This window comes from Pongo abelii, chromosome 19 (genome assembly GCF_028885655.2).
Source record: "Pongo abelii isolate AG06213 chromosome 19, NHGRI_mPonAbe1-v2.0_pri, whole genome shotgun sequence".
Classification (NCBI taxonomy): Eukaryota; Metazoa; Chordata; class Mammalia; order Primates; family Hominidae; genus Pongo; species Pongo abelii.
The window spans coordinates 41,272,402-41,297,282 of record NC_072004.2 but is presented as its reverse complement, the minus strand read 5'-3'; the positions used below and the strand labels follow the sequence as shown (position 1 = coordinate 41,297,282).

Sequence of the window (24,881 nt, the reverse complement as noted above, 5' to 3'; positions counted from 1 at the left end):
CTTCCAAGCATCTTACCATAAACATCTGCCAAGGTTATGACGAGCGTGTCACTAGGTTGCATTTTATTAGTTGCTGCCAACAGCTCTTCTGATGGAAAAGAATTTAACAAAAAAAAAAACCCCAGTATACTCCAACTTATGCTTTTTCTATGCTTTTATCACCAAATGATAGTACATCCATATATAACTCTAGATATTTGTTTTATAGTCTACACACTTGCTAGTTAAAATGTATTATCATAAGCCACAGTCTGTTCAGAATTACTTGGGTAAAATGCTATGTCACCTACAAACCCTCATCTGATTAATATGGAGGTTGTAATCACTGTCTCAATGGTTTCCGGCTCGTGAAACTTCTCATGCTATTTTCTTACGCCTGTGCTGGCTGGCTGACAGCCAAGTCCCCTGCCTCTGCCACTGCCTCAACCCATAAGCATGCTACAGTGCAGTCCAACCTTTTTTGGTCTTGCCGATCCAAGAGCAGTGCAAACCAGTTGAATCCAACTTTATCATAGTCACAGCAGGCAGGAAATTTCAAGGATCGTTAAGATTTGCCAACCTAAGATCAAGTTATAGGTTTTAAAGTGATTTCATTATTGCAAAAGGATATAGCTTGGCTGCTGAGTATGATTTTCCTATATTCACATGTACTCCATGGGATTCTAAAACAGAAAATCAAATCTGAACATAAATGATCTCTTGCCAGTTCTCCAAATGACAGGCTTGTGGCAAAATAGGAGAAAGAGGCAGTGTCATTTTCAAATCATGTAGCTAGAATCTGATCCAAGTCCATAATCAACAACGTCTTCCCTATTTTCCTTTGGTTCTTCAGTCTATTATTACTGTTATTACCTTCTTCCCCACAGACAAATGGAAAATTCAAACATGTTTCTACTTGACATATATGCTACAATCTTCCTTTCACACTGGCATGCACTATGGTTTTCACGAGAAGAGGTGGCAAACAGGTGAGCATCTCAGAGAATGTAGCTTCCAAAAATGCTGTTTTGGGCCAGGTTCAGTGGCTCACACCTGTAATCCCAGCACTTTGGGAGGCCGAGGTGGGAGGATCACGAGGTCAGGAGTTTGAGACCAGTCTGGCCAACATAGCGAAACGCCTCTACTAAAAATACAAAAAAAAATTAGCTGGGCATGTTTGGTGGGGGGGAGCGGCGCCTGTAATCCCAGCTGCTTGGGAGGCTGAGGCAGGAGAATTGCTTGAACCCAGGAGGTGGAGGCTGCAGTGAGCCAAGATCGCACCACTGCACTCCAGCCCAGGTGACAGTGCGAGACTCCGTCTCAAAAAAAATAAAAAATAAAAAAAGCTGTTTTTACTAGACTGGATATGTTGGTGTGGAAAGTAAAAATAATGCAACGGTGTGAAAAGTAATGGTATCTTATTTATTTATTTAGAGTCTTACTCTGTCATCCAGGCTGGAGTGCAGTTGCGTGATCTCAGCTCACTGCAACCTCCACTTCTCCAGTTCAAGCAATTCTCTTGCCTCAGCCTCCTAAGTAGCTAGGAGTACAGGAACCCACCACCATGCCCAGCTAATTTTTATAATTTTAGTAGAGACAGGGGTTTCACTATGTTGGTCAGGGTTGTCATGAACTCCCAGCCTTAAGTGACCCACCTGCCTTGGTCTCCCAAAGTGCTGGGATTATAGGTGTGGGCCACTGTGCCCGGCCAATGTATTTTAAAATTATAAAGCCGATATATTACAAAGTAAAATACAGGGGAAAAAAAGTCACAAGAAGTATAAAGATTAGATGCTTCTTGTGCTTCTTTTTGTATAATACAGATGATCCTCAAGAAGTAACTTGAGCAGATTTTCTACTGGCTTTCAAATTGATAACCCTACACCCCCTATAAATTTTTACATTCCTTAACAGAGCTAACTATAGAAACTTCCAAATAATTTCTCAGTGGAAATGAGTCTTCAAAATCACACATGGCTCATAAGAGCTTTGCTTTTTTTATGCCTTCTCAAAGGACCCAGACTGCTAGATTTTCATAATAACTACTTTAACCAGATAGGCTTACTATAGGCTGGTAGTTCCCCACTAAAAGATATTTTTCTCTTGCTTAGTAGTCACCTTCCTGTGTTCTAGAGCTTCCCTATGCTTTTAAAATATGCATTATTACAACAGTTCTCCTAAAAACAAAACCACCATAAGAGCTGCTGCACTCGGGGAGCCCTGAATGAACTCTAGAGCAGTGCCTGAGTCCTGCATTCTTTCTTCATTGTCCTTTTTGCTTAATTTGCCTGTGGTGTACCATCAACCTTACAATGGAGACAGAGAGAAAGTACTCCACCTAACCTATTTAAGAAACATTTGCAATATACTTTTTTTTTTTACAAGTTTTTAATTAAAAAACTCAACAAAAATATATAATTGAGCATTTTACATAATGCATACATTCTTAATATCTGCAGGTAAGATAAACAACAGAAGGCAAAAGCAGATATACTGTATTGCTTCTTTGGCAACTCACCAATATCATAATATCATCCCCTGCAGAAACAGAGTTGTTTTTTTTTTTTTTAATCCATGGTCTTAAAATAATTGTCCCTTAGTACAAACAAAATATTTAGCAATAATACAGTAGATGGATTCTTCAAATTCACAACAATTTATAATACTTTATACCACAAGGGTAAACTAGTAAGCTGCTTTCTAAAATTAAGGCAGCAGCAGTGTTTAGAGCGGGAGTAAAAAAAAAAAAAAAAAAAGACATCCTTTTTCTAGTTATATCCTGGCTCTGCCTTCTTTGTTGTTATTGTTTTTAAATAACGTCACATTCAAGCTCTACGTCTTGGATGACATTCCTAAGGATAATAAAATCCTTTCCCTGTACATAAACTGTGTTTCACTTCCAGGTCAGTCTGACACTCTCCAACAAAACCAAATACACTTCCTATGAGGCAACACAACTTTTTTTTTTTTTTTTTTTTTTTGAGATGGAGTCTCGCTCTGTTGCCCAGGTTGGAGTGCAGTGGTGTGATCTTGGCTCACTGCAACCTCCACCTCCTGGGTTCAAGCAATTCTCCTGCCTCAGCCTCCCAAGTAGCTGGGACTACAGGTGTGCACCACCACGCCTGGCTAATTTTTTTTTTTTTTTTTTTGTATTTTTAGTAGAGACAGGGTTTCGTCATGTTTGCCAGGCTGGTCTCAAACTGCTGACCTCAGGTGATTTGCCCGCCTCACCCAATTCAACTTTCTTAAGTCAGTATTTACCATTTAACTCAGTGTCCCAGAATTTAAAATTTCCTTGCACTTTACAGCAAAGATACATATTGTGGCTCTACTGAAGCAATATATACATGTCAGAACTAAAAATCAGAAAAGCAAAAGGGTCCATTCAACATATAGCAGCTTATATCTAAATATATACATGTATGTATATGCTTTCACAGTTAGATCTTTAAAAAAATTTATATATGTTCAGAAATACTTCTATTGTCTATAAATAATATTTTAAAAGCTCAACTGATCAAAATGCAGTAGAAGAACATATCAAATTAAATAAATCTTCTGTGTCTTTAAAAACAGATAATTGAAGTCAGTAAAGCTTGAGGTTTGTGTTAAGTATATTCTGTCAGTCCCTACTACTAGGAAAGTCAGAATCTTCTAAATACGATACGAGAGAAACTCCAAAAGCTTGGAAGGAATCGGCAGCTCCTGAACTTCTTGGGTGGGCATCACTCTTCGGATTGACATGCGACATAAATGTTGCAGGCTAGGGACCTGCCGTGGAGTGGCCCAAAAATACACACTTCCGTCATGTGTCCTAAACAGAAACAAAGCACATGCTTAGTCACCCAAGTGTATGTATTTCAGTGTTGCTACAGCTCAAACAACTATTATCCAACACATGTGAGTACTGGAGTCACAAACTTCACATTAAAACCCAACTAGGAAGAACTAACCAATGATGTATTCCATGACAAGGTAACACTACTATAAAGAACACTTATTAGAATTTTACTGACAATAAATTACTAGCTGCTAAAAGCCACCTTAAATTGGCCCTTAAAGAAAACAGAAAAATGGGCCAGGTGTGGTGGCTCACGCCTGTAATCCGAGCACTTTGGGAAGTTGAGGCGGGAAGATCACTTGAGGTCAGGGTCAGGAGTTTGAGACCAGCCAGGCCAACATGGTGAAATCCCGACTCTACTGGAAAAACAAACAAACAAATAAATTAGCCAGGAGTGGTGGTGTGCACCTGTAGTCCCAGCTACTCGGGAGGCTGAGGCAGGAGAATCTCCTTGAACTGGAAGGCGGAGGCTACAGTGAGCAGAGATTGCACCACTGTACTCCAGCCTGGGAGACTACATCTCAAAAAAAAAAGAGAAAAATGTATTTACCCAGCAGCTAAAACACTGCCATCAGTAGAGAAGGCACAGCAAAGACCATTGCTCAAAGGTGCAACTTGCACTGGATAATCCTCATCAATTCTCCAGAACCTCACCATTCTGAAAACGAAATAAATTATTTAGTATCTTGTAGAAAATGTAAGGTAAAAGCAACTTTTTTAAAATTTAGAAAGAAACGCCATTGAGTTATGAGTCACAAAATACACACACAAATCACACCAACAGGCAATTATTCTAACTTGCGCTATACAATTACAAAATACTTTAAGGTCTATAATACCAGTTGGTAAATTGGATAAACTTTCACTTAAGAGACTACAATGCATGGCTGCCTTCCCTCCTTCCCAGTGTTCAAACCTAGAATGTTCACACCCGGACTTTCTCCTTACTTTCCTACACTTACAATACAATCAACTTCTAGTCTGTTTCACCCTTCTCCCAAGACATTTTTAAAAGCTAGGTGGGCCTGGTAGCCCACAACCATAATCCCATCACTCTGGGAGGCCGAGGTGGGTGGACTGCTTGAGCCCAGGACTTTAAGACCAGCTTGGGCAACACAGGGAGACCCTGTCTCTACAAAAATTTTTTTAAAAAATTAGCCAGGTGTGGTGGTATACCCCTGTGGTGTGAGATACTCGGAAGGCTGAGGTGGGAGGATCACCTGAGCCCAGAAAATCAAGGCTGTGGTGAGATGTGATTGCACCACTGCACTATAGCCTGGGCAACAAAGCAAGACCCTGTCTCCAATAAACAAACAAACAAAAAAAACCAGGAAAGGAAAAAAAGCTTTTCACCTAGGCTGAGTGTGTCTACAAATACAGCAGAGAACTGACATGCAGAATCTATCTGAGCAAACAGGAAAACAATGGTTGCAGACAAACAAAAAAAAACCTCTCTCCGTATGTTTGCTAACATTCTGGAAAGAGAAGAGCTGCCTTATGAATTGATGTCACCAAACTACTCAATGCTATATGCATGAACACTGTATGATAAAAGGATGTGAAAATGAGATGGCTGCAACTAGTTTCTGCTTCTTACCAATAAGCAGCACATCTCATTCATGTGACATTTCATATTCTAATCTCAATCGTGGTGGATACAAATTACTATTTATTTGTAATTCTTTTGGTTTTACTATTTGTTTCACTTTAGAAATTTCCTTCTGCTTCAACCTTTGTTAAGACATTACTTTAAAAAATCTCTGTAAGCTGGGCTAAAAGCTGACTAAAAATCAACCCACTATGCCTAAACAAGTTAAACAAGGAACACAGGGAGAGGCATGCATTATCTTTAGTTTACACAGATAACTGTTCAGGCTGATATTCTTTAAGACACAACAAAACCTCCCAGGGGCTTGTGTTGAGGAAGAGACATTAAAATTCTTAACTGCAGAAAGGCTTTAAGGCTTAAGAATGTAAAAGGTAACGGTAAGTCAGTCAAGCTATAATGCACATACTTACTTATCATCAGCAAGGCTTGCAACATGCAGTCCATCATGGCTAAAAGATACAGATCGTACCCACCGGTCATTTGCTCCTCCAGCAAATATTGGAGTAGGTGGGGGAAACAGGTGCCTGAGGTCAAATACATGTTTTCAGTGGATATCAGTCACTTCAAGAAAACAAAATTACCCAGGTACAAAGTACATCTGTCTTTGAATAGTGTTTAAAGTAGCCTTAATTAATATAACTGAGAAGACTGAGTAGAGATGATACATCCAAATTAAAGTCACCTGAAAAGAACTAATCTTTTATGGCTGGGCGCAGTCGCTCATGCCTGTAATCCCAGCACTTTGGGAGGCTGAGGCAGGTGGATCACGAGATCAAGAGACAGAGACCAGCCTGACCAACATGGTGAAACCCCATCTCTATTAAAAATACAAAAATTAGCCAGGGGTGGTGTGGCAGGTGTCTGTAATCCCAGCTACTCAGGAGGCTGAGGCAGGAGAACTGCTTGAACCCAGGAGGTGGAGGTTGCAGTGAGCCGAGATCGCGCCACTGCACTCCAGCCCGGCGACAGAGCAAGACTCTGTCTCAAAAAAAAAAAAAATCTTTTATGATTTAAGATAGTAAGATTAAGTCCAACTTTGGTTTTAACTGTTTTTCTCCAACAAAAACTCTAAACATAATTAGTACTTCTATAGAGAGCTGGGTACTGTTAAGTAGCAAGACTTGTATCAAAAGAGCCAAATTTACTTTTAGAATTTATATCGAAGGCTTTACATTAGTCAAGGGCTTAAATAATACCAAAATTTTGAATTAGAATAGACTGTAATTTTAGGTTTCATATGTTGGTGATTGTAATTATTCACATAACTTGATAGGTGGAGATGAATTATAGACTAAAATAATTCATGCTGTACCCACCCAAATTCCATCAGAATGTCTCCATTATGTGGATCCCAGATATATACTCGAGTATCATAAGATGCAGTAGCCAGTAATGCTCCATCAGGAGAAAAGTCACAAGCTACCACATCATGGTGATGTCCTTCTAGTTTCCGTATCATGGTGTATTTATCCATATTCCAAAGGAAAACCTGCAATAAAAAGGCAAATGTTATAGCTTCATTCAGACATACAGAGGACAAAATGGCACATCTTAAACTAAAACTGCTAAATTTAATTAAGATTATATTAAGCATTATAAATTATGAGTAATTTAAAGAATATGCTCAGTGTCATAGTCAGATTAAAATCAGTCTTTAAGTTAATTAAGGCAGACATGCAAATTCTATTTCAAATGTTTCTGTTAAATGTTAATTTAAAAATAAGCCTAAACATAAAGGCAATGCAATTTAACCACAAAGCTATACTGAAATCCATTTATTCCAAAAACTAATTAACTAAAATATACGGAAATAAATAGGGTTAAGTACTACAAACCCCCTTCTCTTTTTTTTCCAGAAACTACCAGATTTTTAAAAAAATATACAGACAGAAAATGTAAGGTTAACAAATTGTTACTCCATTGGCATCTCCCTTTGAGATAATCACTTGTTTACAATAGGCTTGGGTCACCAACTTGAGCCTAGGAAGAGAAACAGATACTGCAAGCAAATAGAATATTCACAGCCAAATGAAATTTCTTTGGCAAACAACAAGGATGTTAAACCACATTACAAAATGAAAATGCTATTTTATGAAAATAATACAATTACATTTCAATAAATCAAAATTTAACCATCTTATTTTCCCCAAACTAACCACAATCATAAGTCATTTGAATATAAAACGTTTCAATTATTTAAGAATAAGTTCATATACAATTTTAGATTCTAAAGATCAGTAGTTAACTGTGCAGAATAGCTCTAAGCAGGATTCTAATGTTTACTTCAGTCTGTTATATTAAATGTGAGCTTGGAGGTTTATCCTAATAAGACAATCTCTCCTCTTGGAGTAAAGCAATCCTTTTTGCTTTTTTTTTTCTGCACAGACACAATACATTATTTCTAAAAGAAAATAAGTACAAATTTTAAATGGAATCAAAGACGTAAGATATCTCTGGAATCTTAAAGAATTCCAAAAAATAGCACAGAGAAACCATTTGAAAACCAAATACTTTACATTAAATTGGTTTCACTTGTCAGACCCCCAATTCCATAAAACTGGAAAATCAATTTACTCAGGAGTCAGTGTATTTTACTGTGGGGGAAATTACTTTAAAAAAGAAAAAAAGAAAGAAAGAAAAGCAGAAAGTGGACATCGACCAGCACCTGTGTACGTACAGTACACCTTGCAGCCGAATGCAAGGTTACTTCATCCTATGGTAAAGGTCGCCCCCAGCCCGGTAGCCAGAGATGCCACTCTTTCTGCCCAGCTAACACCATTGTGCGCCTGTGTGCGAGTGGTGCCAGCATAACCTCAATCACACCAATATTGCTGCCACCACCTGTGACAGGGAAAGCAAGAAGCATATGGAAAACACACAGCCTAAAATAGCAATGTCAACATCTAATTTTGTTCTTCTTATGATTTGTAAAGAACTAAACTGAGTATCTTGCTTTAAACTTCCAACATTTATAACTATCATTTTAACATACTCCTTGGGTAAATAAAATGCATTTCAACTAGCCTCCCACCCTCCATTAATTCAAAGTATATTGTAATTATCACATGTATTTGGACTTCAACCATTTTATAAATACTTGAAGCTACTGAGATCAATTTAACTATACTAACTTAAAGCTGGTAAACAACTACAAGAGTTCATCAATAAGCATAACCCTCTTAACAGTCACTTTACTTAAGCTGTCTATAGGTATGCTATGTAAGGCAAACAATATCAAATTTCACCTATAACTTAACTCTAAGACATACATGAGTGCTATTTTTATATTATTTTAAGTTACTTTTTTTCAGTTAAATGTACAGGACCAGCTGGGACTCAAAACTTTAAAAACAGCAAACTGGACCAAAAAAATAGAACAACAGAGAAGAAAATAATTAGCAAGGGAATGTCTTAACATATAGACTAGATCTCTTCTACAGCACATAAACTTTTCTAGACTTACAAAAAAAACCAAACCCTGATATGCCCATTTTGTCTATTATCTCTAAAAACAATCCAACTTCTCATTTGGCAATCAATAACTATATTTAATTTCCTTCATGCAAATTCTCCCCCATCATGAAATAAAACATTTAAAATAGTCATGACACCGAGCACAGACTTCATAGGTTACTTAGATTTAAAATGATTATGCACACATTATCATAATCCAAATCATAATGAATGTACAAGAACTTTGACACGTACTGCTTTACTGGCTCCGACTGAACACAGCATAGAAGAGTCAGGAGAGAATGCACAGCTGTACACCCAATTCTGATGCCCCCTCAATACTTTCATCATGTTTCCTGAACAAAAAGAAATAATCTGTATTAACCCTAGAATCTACTTCAAATGAGCAGTATTTCAAAACAGCAGTAAATCAAAGGATCACAAACATTTATAGCAGAAAGCAATTTATCTATAACAAGGGTTACCGATATACACCAGCTGCTTAGGTTTTAAATTTTACTGGAACACAATCCTGTCCATGTGTTTATGTTGTGCTCTACAAGCCTCAAATATTCAACATCTAGCCCTTCAAGAAAAAGTCTGGGGCCTGGCGCGGTGGCTCTTGTCTGTAATTCCAGCACTTTGAGGCTGAGGCGGGCGGATCGCTTGAGGCCAGGAATTCGAGACAAGCCGGGCCAACAGGGTGAAACCCATCTCTACTAAAAAGCATTAAAAAATTAGCCGGGCATGGTGGCGCATGCCGTTAATCCTAGCTACTTGGGAGGCTGAGGCACAAGAATTACTTGAACCTGGGAGGCAGAGGCTGCAGTGAGCGGAGATTTCGCCACTGCACTCCAGCCTGGGTGAAAGAGCGAGACTCCGTCTCAAAAAAAAAAAAAAAAAAAAAAAAAAAAAGACGGAATTCTTTTAGTCCAATCCCCTTATTTTAAAAGTTAAGCAACTGGAACACAACAGCAAGGTTAAGAAACTTGACTATCTTCAAAACGCCTTTTCGTTCTTCATTTTTGAGAACCTACAACTCACTCCAAAATCCCTGTGTATTATACCCACAGCACACAACTATGCTTAAGTATACTGAACTCTTAGTTTTACAAATACTTACTGAGTGCCTACGCATGCCAGGCTCTATGCCGGCACTGAGGATATAACTGGAAATAAGGCAAGGACCCCACTATATTGGAGCTTATATTTTACTAAGCCTATATTCTTAAAACATGTACGTTGCTGAAATTAGTTTGAGATAAACAAGCATCATTCGATATGCAAAATAAAAAAATTATTAAAATATTTCAACTGTTGGGATCCCTTTGCACCTCAACAGCTGAGCAGATAAAACGCAGAGAAGGTCCTTCATGATTTGTTAATGTTAGCATAGAACTTTATTAAGGAATGGTTACTATCTATCAGCTGGAACATCTCCAGATCTGAGGGTTTTGTTTCCTACTAATTCAATTTAAGCTTTATTACCCCTAGGCAAGCCTGTTAACCTCCAGCTTGAGGCTGTTAGAGCACCAACAGACCTTAAATTTAAGGTTTTAGTTAAACATATACACTCTTTCATTAGGGACTGAGAAAGGGAAGAGATGCTCATCTTAAATGAGGTAGCATCTCCAAAACTTTGTAAGGCTTTAGAGAAAGGTGAGTACTTGACACCAACGTTATTGTATTGGACAGTAAATCTTTCACTTTTTATAAAAGCATTTCTTAACCTAGCCAATTTATTATAACGTTTACTAATATTCACATAAGTTCTGGTATGTAGGTCATGTTTTAATTTAAATTTTATTAGATAATAAGTTACTTCAAGACCTATCTAAATTTTCACTAAGCCAATGCAGTTAAGTTAATAACCCTCCCTAAGAGGACATAAACACAGACTGGTTCCTGTAAAACCCTAAACCTGATCCATATTTGGTCCTCAGATAGTTGATACAGATTTATGTGGTTAGTTTCTGAATAATATCAGATCATTTACTTCGAATAACTGTTGGCTCGTATTCTGGGTCACATTTATGTTTTTCTTTGATCTATTCAGGAAAGGAACCTAAGTGTTAGGCAGAGAAAAGGAACTTTGATCACATGCCATTTTTAAAGTCAAATGCCCCACATGTTCCCAACACCTCTCAATAGTAGTATCAAGAAACAAATCCTAGTTCATAGCTTGGAAAAAAAGACATACCATCATCTTTCAGGTCCCATACTCTGAGAGTTTTGTCTCTTGAAGCTGACACCAGGATCAAGCTTCCATCTGGAGCAAAAGTTAAATCTCTGACCACTTCAGTATGATCTACCAAGTTAAGGAGGAGTTTTCCTAAATATAATAGAAAAGGGAAAAAAAGACAGTATTAATATATTTTTGTTTTGTTCTTATTTTTCTTGAGACAGGGTCTCACTGTCACTCAGGCTGGAGTGCAATGGTGCAATCTTGGCTCACTACAGCCTCGACCTCCTGGGTTCAAGCAATCCCCCTACCTCAGCCTCTGAAATAGGTGGAACTATAGTTACAAGTCACCACGGCTGGCATTTTTTTTTTTTTTTTTTTTTTTGGAGAGATGGAGTCTCACCATGTTGCCCAGGCTGGTCTAGAACTCCTGGGCTCAAGTGATTCCCCAGCTCTGGCCTCCCAAAGTGCTGGAATTACAGGCATGAACTTTAAAATATAAAATCAAATTATTTCTTTGCTTGTTATTTCCCTGGCCTAGGAATGTTAAGCTCCTCAAAAGATACAAGTTATCCCACAACTTTAGTTTTCAAACATGATCCCAGTGAAAAAAATGTATTTAACTAATAATGTAAGAGCTTTGTTTTCTAAGACAATCTATGTGTTCATCTTATCTTTTTCAAGAACCCAAATTTTGACTCATTATCACCTATGTTAATATCACTTGTTATGTTCTAATGTACATGTTCTTTTAATGCTTCTTTAAAAATCCTTTACGTTTTTGAGTACATATTATACGCCAGAAAGTGTTTTAGGCAATAAGCAACACATTTATTTCTAGTTGCCCGAAGAATTTAACTTCTCAGTCTATCTAAACTTTCACTAAACCTTTCCAAGGTGAGATGATTACTGAAATCTGATTTACCTCGAAAACCTCTAAGCTATCAATCATTGAAAAAGCATAAACAAAGAAAACACCTTGACATGTGAGTCATTAACTAAATAACTAGTTTATAAAGGACAACTAACTAAACATTCCCTAGAAAATCCTTTCCTACTATAATACTCTCTAAAGAGTGATGAAGCAATATGAACTCTATCATTTTCCTAAATTAAAATCATGAGCTGAAGGAGGTGATATTCAGGTCTATTATAAAGACACACCTATGCCATCAATTCTTGCTTTCCAGTAAGCTGAAATCCTCAAATCCCAATTCCAGTGCCTATGAGTAGCGCCCTGCATCATAAAATAATACATTTGCTTTAAAAACTATGAATCCATACCTGTATATACATCCCATATTTTGATACGTCCATTGTTCAACCCTGTAGCAAGAAGTAGCTGATCTTGTCCAAATCTGAAGCGATGCCATTCTATATTTACACAGCGACTCTGTTTTTCTGGAACTGACGACCCAAAAGCAAGACTCCAGACTATATCTCCACAGTCTATAATATGTTCACGAGGCTTATTTTTCTGACCACCATCACTATTTTGTCTTGGCAATCTTAAACTGCTTGAATTGGTAACATTCTTGGTGCCATGCAAGAGACTGGGGTGGGGGAAGTCAGATGGAAATTGTATTATTATTCACTCTGGACTCCTCTGGACATTGAATAATTACAAATGTTTGTTAAAATAACCTCTATATTATTATAATGACACCAAATAACAATAGAATCCTATAGATAGGAAGGGAGAGGTTGATATTTGAACTACGAGAGAAGGACATTAATAGAAATTCTCAGTGACTGAGTATAAGTTCAACAATAAAGCAATTTATATTATAACTTATTTGCCTCCCAAATTTTCCTCAAAACCACCGAATCAACTGGTGCTCCTTCAACCTAAAAACACAAGTATAAATAAGCAAAAAACAAACAAACAAAAAACCCCAGTAACTTAAGATATGGTCAAGCTGATACCAGAAAATTGCCTTAAAGGGGAAAAAAAATCCTCAAACCATAATGATCAGTTTCTCATAGGTTCCAGACCTCAAGTTATATGTAATGAGAACATTAGCGACTATAACCATGAAGGTCTGCTAGATACAAAAAAAGCAGGGAAAGATCCAATATAGCATACGATACATTTTAGAAAAACTTTCAACAAACATCCAAACTCAATTTACCCCAAACAGAGGGACTATAAGTCCATTAAAAACAAAAACAACAACAACAACAAAGGGCCAGGCTCGGTGGCTCACGCCTGTAATCCTAGCACTTTGGGAGGCTAAGGAGAGTCGATCACCTGAAGTCAGGAGTTCCAGACCAGCCTGGCCAACATGGTGAAACCCCTGTCTCTACTACTATGCACCAGGATTATCCAACAAAATGTAAAATCCAAAGTGAATCCAAAAAGCTTCACATCACAGAAGTCACCTGCTCTGGCACAACAATATATATATATATACACTTGTTAGACACAATCTGACTTTTAACATACAGAAAAACTTAATGTATAAATAAGACCAGACAATGCTTTTTTTTTTTTTTTTTTTTTTTTTTTTGAGACAGAATTTGGCTCTGCCACCCAGGCTGGAGTGCAGTGGTGCTATCTCGACTCACTACAACCTCCGGCTCCTGGGTTCAAGCAATTCTTCTGCCTTAGCCTCTCGAGTAGCTGGGACTACAGGTGTGTCACACCACGCCCAGCTAGTTCTTGTATTTTCAGTAGAGATGGGGTTTCACTATGTTGGCCAGGCTGGTATCAAACTCCTGACCTCAAGTGATCTGCCTGCCTTGGCCTCCCAAAGTGCTGGGATTACAGGCCTGGGCCGCCGTGCCCGGCCCAAAGAATTCTTTACACAAAATTTCCAATAAATATATTCAGCCCATGATTAAAACTCACGACATCATCTATAAAGTAAAACTTAACTATCAAAATGTTTTTATTACCCTACACTGAGAGAAAATGGTAAATTCCACAAACAGATACAAAATACAGAAAAGAAACAGTCTTACAAGTTCTGAAGGCACTGGGACCACGGAACAAGCTTTACTGTGCGATGTCCTTGTGACCAAGCAAAGTATGAACCATCTGGAGCGAAAGCAACAGTCCAATTTTCACGACCACATTTCTTGTCAAAAGGAGCTGCAGGAGCTAAAAGTTCACCTATAGTACGTGATCTCACTAAAAGGAAAAATAAAAATAGTGGATATCATATATAACCAACAATACTTTGGGATTGAGTTTCTTCCCTCTTCTATGCAGACAGGGTATAGTGAGTTCTGCATTCCATCCTCTAACGGGGGGTATGAAGTATATGAAGACCCCTTAATGATAATGACTATCTCCAAGTTTTGATAAAGTGATTTCCCTAAAATTTCCCAATGCAAGAGTTTTTAAGAAAGTTTCCATTAAAAAAACTGGTCAATAATAATGTAATGACCAATTAGACCTAACAATTACAAAAGTCCTAACTTTTGCATTGTATTATGTTCTCAACAAATTATTAACATTTAAAATGCAAGAAATTAAACTTAGTTGGTAGGAAAAGTATCTTCCAAATTAAGTTTCTTAGCTTTCAAAAACCATACTTCACCATAAAATACAATATTACACCATTGCTCAAAGGAAAGCACTATAAAATACACTATCCAAACAAGTATTTTTATCCTTTTCAGGCCCAGGTCACAAAAATCACAAAACCCTCAGAACTAGAAGAGACTTACAGGTTGTCTAGTCCAACCTCCCAACCAGTGCTTTAAAAAGGCATTATAGGCCACGTGTGGTTGCTCACACCTGTAATCCCAACATTTTGGGAGGCCAAGACAAGCGGATCACTTGAGGTCTGGAGTTCGAGACCAGCCTGGCCAACATGGTTTGAAACCCTGTCTCTACTAAAAATACAAAAATTAGCCGGGCGTGGTGCTGGGCGCCTCTAATCCCAGGATGAGGCAGGAGAATTGCCTGAACCCAGGAGGCGGAGGTTGCAGTAAGCCAAGAAAGTGCCACTGCACTCCAGCCTGGGCGACAGAGTGAGATTCCATCCCAAAAAAAAAAAAAAAAAAAAAAGCTAAAATAAAAGAAAATGCATTATAGCCGGGCATGGTGGTATGCTGGAGTGTGTCTGTAATCCCAGCTTCTTAGAAGGCTGAAGCATAAGAACTGCTTGAACCTTGGAGGTGGAGACTGCAGTGAGCCAAGACTGCATCACTGCACTCCAGCCTGGGTGACAGGGCAAGACTGTCACTAAAAAAAACAAAAAAAAAACAAAAAAAAAAAACAAAAACCCAAAACGCGTTATATTTGTGATTCTCAAATACTGGTCCTTAAGAGTCTTCCTAATGGGCCTCAAACTGACTCAAAAATGGAATTATTTTGGTTTTTAAGGACAAAAAATGGACAATGTCATATATTTTAAATTCAGATTACTCAAATTTTGTATTCCTAACAAAAATTGGCATATTACCAGAGTATATGGAGAATATTACTTCCATATTTAACAAAAAGCATGATCAACAAGCTCATACTGCAATGCATGCATGCAAACTCAGCTAGAATTTCCTCAATTTGGGGAAAGGAGCCTCTTTATCAGTGTATCACCTATTTTGGGTTGGTCTTAATTTTCCCTATTATCTATTTTGTGGTCAGTTGTCTGGTCAATTGTACAGTGTATAATAATATATTTTTATGTATTTCTGGTTTAAACTTTCCAACACCTAAGCTTTAATATATTCTATGTATTGCTGTTCACGTAAGAACCACTTACACTGCTATAGCTAGAGAACCTGGACATGGACACACCCACACACACACACACATATACACCCCCACCCCCACCCACTCACCCCCAAAATGTACTTCTTCAGTCTGAATGTATGCTCCGTCAATAGCTAGTATAGCACCTGGCATATGACAGGTGCTCAGTAAATATTTACTGAATGAATATGAAAGCACACATTTATGCTCCCATTCTAAAGTGATTTAAATATGTTATCGGCTCAATTCTTGACACCTTAACAAATAGATGTGGTTTAAAAAGCAAAAACAAAAAGCCTGAGACCTACCTTTCTATGATATTCATAATAAGGCTTACATTATTTTGGTGCAACTGAGACCGCTTTTAATGACTCAAAATCTTCCTCCTACCACTCTACCCACTCAGTACTGATTCTGACCTAAGAGAATAAGCCTACTGATATCCTCATATGGCATTTATATATTGAAGATAGCCATGAATGAATCTTTTTACCAGGCTAAGAGATCTCTATCCTTTCAATCATACCTTAGACCACATGGTTTCAACTCCATTTCCCATCCTAACTTCATCATACTTTTCTGGATAAATTCTAGTTAGTAGTGGCCCTCATAAAAGTGGCACCCAGAACTAACCACAATACTTCAGGTGTGGTTTAATCAAAGCAGCAGAGTCCCCCACCCACCCCATATTAGCACAGCATAAGATGACGTTAACTTTACTAGCGGTAAAGTTTGAGTCAGGGTCTCGCTCTGTCACGCAGGCTGGAGTGCAGTAGCACAATAACTGCGCACTATAGCCTCAACCTCCCAGGCTCAGGCGATCCTCCTGCCTCAGCCTCCCAAGTAACTGGGACCACAGACATGCACCACCACACCTGGTTAATGTTTTTATTTTTGTAGAGGTAGGTTCTCCTTTTGTTGCCCAGGCTGGTCTCAAACTCCTGGGCTCAAGTGATCCTCCCACCTTCAGCCTCCCGAAGTACCGGGATTACAGATATGAGCCACATAACTTTCTTAATACAATATTCACAAACTTGGTGACCCTCAAATGCCTGCAGATACCTTTAACATACAAATGATTTCAGAAAGAGCATGCTGCTCCAGGTTTCCTTACATTTTTCCAAACCTACAGCCTTATTTGTTCCTTTTACCAGGGTTCTATTTATATGCCTGGCCTCTGAATTTGCAACCCCTGCCTGCCTAATTTTTTAGATAGGGTCTTGCTCTGTTGCCAAGGCTGGAGTGCAGAGGCAAACTCATAGGCTTAAATGATCCTCCTGCCTCAACCTCCTACGTAGCTGTAGCAGGGACTACCGGCACGTGTCCCCACACTTGGCTAACTTAACAAAAACAAAAAACAAACTTTTTTTTTCTTTTAAGACAGTCTTGCTCTGTCGCCCAGGCTGGAGTGCAGTGGCTTGATCTTGGCTCACTGTAACCTCCGCCCCCTGGGTTCAAGCAATTCTCCTGCCTCAGCCTCCCGAGTAGCTGGGATTACAGGCATGCACCACCATGCCTGGCTAATTATTATTATTATTTTTTGTATTTTTTAGTAGAGACGGGGTTTCACCATGTTGGCCAGGCTGGTCTCGAACTACTGACCTTGTGATCTGCCCGCCTCGGCCTCCCAAAGTGCTCGGATTACAGGTGTGAGCCACTGCGCCCGGCAAAAAACCAATTTTTTATAGACAGGGTCTTGCTATGTTACCCAGGCTGGTCTCCAGCTCCTGGCCTCAAGCGATCCTCCCACCTTGGTTTCCCAAAGTGGTGAGATTAAGGCATGAGCCACTGCATCAGGCACAATTTTTTTTTTTAACTTGGATTCCTATTTAACCACATCTATCTTTGAAAACATTTTTAAAGCATTTTAAAAACATTTTTAAAGCATTTTTAGGAGGAAAAAAATGTTAAGTTCACAAATAAGGAAAGCAAGTTTTAAAATTCAACTTAAAAGTCTCTACAGAGAATATTTATGTAACTTGTATATGAGGAACAGCCCTTGCATTCAATTTCAAGAACATCTAGTAAATGAGACTAAAATTAAGCTCTCCCTTAGCAAGCATAAGTGAGACTAAATTTCTCATACAAAACTTTTTTTTTTTTTTTTTTTTTTTGAGACAGAGGCTTGCTCTGTTGCCCAGGCTGGAGTGCAGTGGCACGATCTCCACTCACTGCAACCTCTACCTCCCGGGTTCAAGCAATTCTCCCTGCCTCAGCCTCCCGAGTAGCTTAGATTACAGGTATGCACCATCATGGTGCCCATCACCATGCCCAGCTAACTTTTGTATATTTTAGCAGAGACGGAGTTTCACCATGTTGGCCAGGCTGGTCTTGAACTCCTGACCTCAGGTGATCTGCCCGCCTCGGCCTCCCAAAGTGCTGGGATTACAGGCATGAGCCACCGTGCCCGGCCTAGACTGTATTTTAAGGTTACTCTATATTTTTCTTCTACCTTGACCATAATCATGGAACTCCTTGTGTATAGTGGTAATAGGACAGGCACACTGGTAATCCCAACACTTTGGTAGGCCAAGGTGGATGGATCACTTGAGCCCATGAGTTTGAGACCAGCCTGGGATATACAGGGGACCTCGTCTCTACAAAAAATTTAAAAAATTAGCGAGTGTGGTGGCATGAACCTGTAGTCCCAGGCTGAGGTGGGAGAATTGCTTGAGCCCTGGAGGCAGAGGTAGCAGAGAGCCAAGATTTCACAACCATACTCCAGCTCGGGTGACAGAGCAAGACTCTGTCTAAAAAAAAAAAAAAAGAGTAGGCCGGGGGCAGTGGCTCACGCCTATAATCCCAGCACTTTGGGAGGCCGAGGACGGTGGATCACCTGAGGTCAGGAGTTCCAGACCAGCTTGGCTAACATGGTGAAACCCCCCGTCTGCACTAAAAATACAAAAAATCAGCCGGGTGTGGTGGCACGAACCTGTAATCCCAGCTACTCGGGAGGGTGAGGCAGGAGAACTGCTTGATCCCGAGTGGTGGAGGTTGCAGTAAGCTGAAACTGCGCTACTGCACTCCAGCCTGGACAACAGAGCAAGACTCAGTCTCAAAGGAAAAAAAAAAAGTAAAAGAGTGGTAACAATTACTAAAAAATTGGTTCAAATAGATAGCAAAGACAATGAAATAATAACATTTATAACATAATTCTCAAGTATATACAAACTCAAGAAATAGAGCCATTATAAAACCTACCAAATAAATGCATTAATCTGTTAAAATTTACTAATAATTGCCTTGATTGTGTTTCTTTGCTGGATAACAGGTATATCAAATTGCCTTTGGCACTTTAATAAAATGATTTAAGTGCTCAGTTTAAATACTGGTACAATTTTATAAACCTAGCACAAAGTTTGTAATAAAGTGCTTTGAAAAAAAATTTTTAAGTTAAACCTTTATTACATTATCTGTTTAATGTAATAAACAGTTAATTACATAACTGTTTAATGTTAGCAACACAAATGTATGATTTAATGGCCTTATTAAGGGAAAGGCTGCCATGGGAAATCAGCCGTAAGATACAACACTACATTATTAATATCTGTAAAATAGTAACATACCATCTGAGTCACTGCTGAACCAAGCAAACCAGATTTAGCTCCTTCTTTACATTCCTCCCCAAAATTTCATAACCAGAAAGGGACGATCTGTGGCAGTGCCTTGTGAAAAAGGGCAGTAGCTCAAGGCAGTAGTATCATATAGAATTATTTAATCATTCATGGAAATCTTGCCTCTACTCTCCGTATGTCCTTGAGAAACTAGGCTTGACTTTTAATTAACACCCAAGAAAAGAAAAAAAGTAAATCCTCATTCATAGATTTAAAAAGCTACACAGAGAAATGTTCAACCTTGTATCCAAATGATAATTCAAAAAAAGAAACAAAAAAACTGGGGTTAAAAAAAGGCCAGAAAAAGCAAAAGTTCTTCTAGATATCTGGCACTTAGCTAGTAACTTTTTATACCATATCCAGGAAATAACACTGAGACCTAAATATGGAAAGAAAAAAAAAAAAAAAAAAAAAAAAGAAAAGAGAAATCAGGCGGCTGGTGGGGGAACACTTAGTGGATGGTTCTACTTTATGTAGGTATGCTATCCATCTCTTAGAAAACAGAACCGGAAATCTGGGCGGGGTGGCTCACATCTGTAATCCTAGCACTTTGGGAGGCCGAAGTGGGCGGATCACCTGAGGTCGGGAGTTCGAGACCAGCCTGACCAACATGGAGAAACCCCATCTCTCCTAAAAACACAAAAATTAGCCAGGCGTGGAGGGGCATGCCTGTAATCCCACCTACTCAGGAGGCTGAGGCAGGAGAATCGCTTGAAACCGGGAGCCAGAGGTTGCAGTGAGCCGAGATCGTGCCATTGCACTCCAGCCTGGGCAACAAGAGCAAAAACTCCCATCTCAAAAAAAAAAAAAAAAAAAAAAGAGAAAACAGGACCGGAAAGTTTTCAAAATGGTTTATCAGGATGAAGTAAAACACAGATTTAAAAAAAAGGCAGATCACTCGTCTATAACATTATGGTGTAGTGAAGTAAAAGAAAAACCCACTGGACTGATAAGAACTTTTGAGTTCTTTGGCCCACTTCGCGACATACTTTCTAGTCTTAAAATACAGTTAAAATAATAACTGGACACAAATTTTGTGTTCTTTGCATCTTTCTGTTTCTTTTTTCTGTGTGAACTCTGCTACAATTTTTTTCCTTTTTTTTCTGTTTGTATCTTCAAAAATAGTTATTAAAACCAGGGTTAAAGTCCCTTCCTAATCAATCATCCCTAAGACAACTAAAGTCCAGAATTCTAAAACAGCTGTTTCTAGATTTAAAAATTCACCCGCATACAAAATAGTGGGCGTTTTGGCTACTTCAGCCTCTTCCCTTCTCTAGAAATAACTCCTCCTTGTACTTAGTAAAGGCACATATTCACTTCAAGAGTAGGAAAATGTAAATGCTCTCTGCTCAGCGGCCACAGCTAATTATTACTTAACACAGTAAGATCAGTGTTTGCTAAGTGTATCAGCCAATGTACAGCAGCCCCCAACACCGTCAAACGTTATTCCAGTTATTTTACTTTAAAAGAGGATTTAAATAATGCGACGTGCTTTCCACGGAGCCACTAAGTAGGTGTGGACGCACAACCTTCAACACTAATTGCCCTTTACTGAGCCGGCCAGGGCTAGACACTAAGCCAGAAAAGCCTTTTCCAGAGTTTCCTCTTCCGCACAAAAGCTTTCCTTCTGTCACTCCACCCAACCACCCAGCTCCTCCCTTAAGTGTTTGAAAGATAATTCTAAAAGTCTCCTCCCCCGAACCGCTGCATTTCTTAAGGCCACACCATTTTAAAAACACTGTATTGCTTTTGCCAGGCTGTTGGGACCTCTTCCATCTCATTTCTATCTAAGAGTGGTTGGTACACACGAGGACCCCCTCTTTCATTACCGCTCACAACCCACAAGTTTACTTTTCCCCATTGTAAACCTAAAGTCCCTGAGTGGCCCTTCCCTGTCCACTCGACAGTCATGCCCTGAGCCAAGAACTCCCAAGACAAGAACCCTGCGCGGACCTCCGACGAAGAAACCGGGGTCCTTGCCCGCCCCAGCCACAGAGCAACCGCGAGAGAGCACAGTAGGTGCTGCATCCACGTCGGTGCCGTTTACCCCTCCGCCAACTCCCACCGAGGCGGCTTCCTCCTCCTCGCTAGTGGGCTGGCCCTGGCGCACTGGACCTCTTCCCTCAGACTCGGGAGTCGCTTCCTCCCAAACCTCCTCCGGGGAGTCCCTGCCTCTCCTCGGCCCTCATTCGCCCACCCACGGTCCCAATCCTCACCGATCTCTTTCTCGTTGACCCTCGGGGGAAAGCTGGCCATCTATGGGGCACCGTCTGATTCCGGGAATACGATGCGGACCCAACGACAGAGAAGAGAGTGGCGACCGCTGAGGGGCGTGACGCGAAGTTGGTCCCTCCCGGGCCCGGGGACAGCGGAGACGGGCGGAGGCGGCCGCTGCGGCTTCTGCTAACTGCCCCGGGAAAGCTCCCGAAGGCCTCAGACCAAAGTACGGAGTCAACCACAGACAATAGACCCTGTACCCAGCCTCGCGCCTGCGGAGCAACACAGTTCCCTTAACGCGCCGACTGCAAACAAGACACTGGAGTCAAAATGGCGGGCGGCGCAGGAGATATCTGGGCAGCAGGGGCGCGGCCACGTGACGTCACAGCCCGCGGCCCCGCTTCCCGACGCACAGGACGTGATCTCCCCAGCCGGGCGGGCGCGCGGGAGTTGCCTGGGGGCCTCGCAGGGGGGATCCAGCCCAGGCTAGTTCCGCTGACTGTGCCTGTAGGCCGGTGGCGTCTTCTGGGCCTGGATGGTCTAATATGGAGTTTATAAGCTGAAGTGGCTTTGAAAAGGGCAAGCAGAGAATTGTGTTATTATTAGCCTCCTAGCTTAAAGATTGCATGGAACTTAAACTGGCTGAACTGAAAAGAACAAAAAGACATTTCAGGTTTTCACTCAATTTGGCCAACTCCCCAGCCCACAAGTACTAGGGAACTGAAGGATGCACTGATGAAAAAGACAGGATGAAAATTAACATCGTTGTACACCACCTGTCCAGCTGCGATTGTTTGGACCTGAGCCAGCAGGTTTTAGGAAGGGCCGAGGGGAACGAGAAGGAGACTCTGGCGTGATCGCGCCGCACCGCGCCGCGGAGCCTCCCTGGACTGCCTTTGTCCTGGCCAAGATGGATCCTACTGTGTCAGCTCAGAATTGGTCCTTCCTCCACCTTACCTGAAGGCCTCTGGGAGGCACCTAGTTGTCCACACATCAGACTGATAAATGTGTCAGTGTCTGCCAGATGCCAGCTTGGTTCCCGGTCACAGATGACATATTTGCATTTTAATGGCTTCTTGTGTGGACCCTAAACATTGCAAAGGCCTGGGGCGTATAAGACTGGGAATTTCAAATATGTGGCAGATATTCATGGGACAGAGTAGAGTGTTGCATAGCCGCTTTTTTTTGAAACGGAGTCTCGCTTCTCCCAGGCTGGGGTGCGATGGCGTGATCTTGGCTCACTGCAACCTCCATCTCCCGAGTTCAAGCAATTCTCCTGCCTCAGCCTCCCCAGTAGCTGGGATTTGTACAGGCATGTGACACCAAGCCCAGGTAATTTTTGTATTTTTAGTAGAGAGGGCGTTTTACCCTGTTGGCCAGGCTGGTCTCGAACTCTTGACCTCAAGTGATCCACCCACCTCGGCCTCCCAAAGTGCTGGGATTACAGCATGAGCCACCGCGCCCGGCTGCATAGCCGCTTTTAAGAGATCTCAAATGATAACACTGTAGGGCATATTTACTTCTTTTCTTTGCATGAATGTATTAATTCTTCAAATAGCGAAATGTTTAATAAAACATCGCCCCTCCTTTTTTTTGTTGTTGTTATTTATTATTTTTTTTTTTTGAGACGGAGTCTTGCTGTCTCCCAGAGCAGAGTGCAGTGGCACCAACTCGGCTCACCGCAACCTCTGCCTCCCGCGTTCAAGCGATTCTCCTGCCTCAGCCTCCCGAGTAGCTGGGACTACAGGTGCCTGCCACCACGCCCAGCTAATTTTTTTCGTCCTTTTAGTAGGGAGGGGGTTTCACGATATTGGCCAGGCTGATCTTGAACTTCCGACCTTGTGATCTGCCCACCTTGGCCTCTCAAAGTACTAGGATTACAGGCGTTAAGCCACTGCGCCCTGCCTGCCCCTCCTCTTTAAAAAAAAAAAATCACGTTGTTAGGCTGGGGGCGGTGGCTCACGCCTGTAATCTCAGCACTTTGGGAGGCTGAGGCGGGTGTCAGGAGTTCGATACCAGCCTGGCCAACATGGTGAAACCCCATCTGTACTAAAAATACAAAAAATTAGCCAGGCGTTGTGGCGAAGTCCCAGCTACTCCAGAGGCTAAGGCAGGAGAATTGCTTGAAACCGGGAGGCAGAGGTTGCAGTGAGCTGAGGTTGCACCACTGCACTCTAGCCTGGGTGCCAAGAGTGAAACTCTGTCTCAATAAATAAATAAATAAATAAATCACTTTGTTAGCTTCAGTCAACCATATCTTGAGGACTCACTCTGTATCAGGCACTGGGCCTAGTTGCTGAATTTTTAGAGTAGAAAAAAGAAAAACTTTAATACAGTCTTGTAGCTCATATACCAACATCGATACCAGTCTGAGTTAACTCTTTTAACCAACTGCTATTATCCCTGTTACTTGTACTATACCATACAAATTCATGGGAAATACCAGTTTTTGAGAGTCCAACAGTGAATTATTGTGATGACTTTTTCTTTTTTTTTCTCCCTGAGATGGAGTCTCACTCTGTCGTCCAGGCTGGAGTACAGTGGCACGATCTCAGCTCACTGCAACCTTTGCCTCCTGGGTTCAAGTGATTCTCCTGCCTCAGCCTTCCAAGTAGCTGGGATTACAGGCACACGCCACCATGCCCGGCTGATTTTTGTATTTTTAGTAGAGACGGGATTTCACCATGTTGGCCAGGCTGGTCTCGAACTCCTGACCTCAAGTGATCTGCCCGCCTTGGCCTCCCAAAGTGCTGGAATTACAGGCATGAGCCACCCCAGCCAGACTTTTTAATACAATTGTTTAATTTCTATTTTAGTTTATTTCTGCAAGCCAACAGACTTCCTGGCCATTTTCTCAACTGGCAAAGCATGACAATGGAATGAAAAATAATTTTATGATTTGTGTACTCATTAGTAATAGATACTTCTAAGCACTGAGCCATATAAGTGCTTCTGTGGATTAACCGATTTCATGCTCACAACATATGAGCAGTGTATTGACATACATAAAAAAAAAAGTTTAATGCAGTCTTGTAGCTCATATACCAACATTTATATCCATCTCAGTTAATTCTTTTAACCAACTGCTATTATCCCTGTTACTTGTACTATACCATACAAATTCATGGGAAATACCAGTTCTTGAGTGTCCAACAGTGAATTATTGTGATGACTTTTTCTTTTTTTCTTTTTTTTTTTTTCTCCCTGAGATGGAGTCTCATTCTGTTGCCCTGGCTGGAGTGCACATACAGTGTATTGACATACATTTCGTAGACACTTAG

General features: G+C 40.5%; 1 protein-coding gene across 1 annotated transcript; it reads right to left on the bottom strand.

Annotated features, from left to right (window-relative positions):
* Positions 1 to 3,109: 3,109 nt before the first annotated feature.
* Positions 3,110 to 21,935, bottom strand: WSB1 (WD repeat and SOCS box containing 1; the record flags this gene model as incomplete). The annotated part of the gene is given in 9 exon segments (NM_001133197.2): positions 3,110 to 3,793; positions 4,371 to 4,478; positions 5,840 to 5,953; positions 6,746 to 8,270; positions 9,138 to 9,238; positions 11,083 to 11,214; positions 12,349 to 12,617; positions 14,029 to 14,197; positions 21,600 to 21,935. Coding segments are annotated over 6 exon segments (735 nt in total). The 3' UTR covers positions 3,110 to 3,793; positions 4,371 to 4,478; positions 5,840 to 5,953; positions 6,746 to 8,246.
* Between the last annotated feature and the right edge of the window lie 2,946 nt (positions 21,936 to 24,881).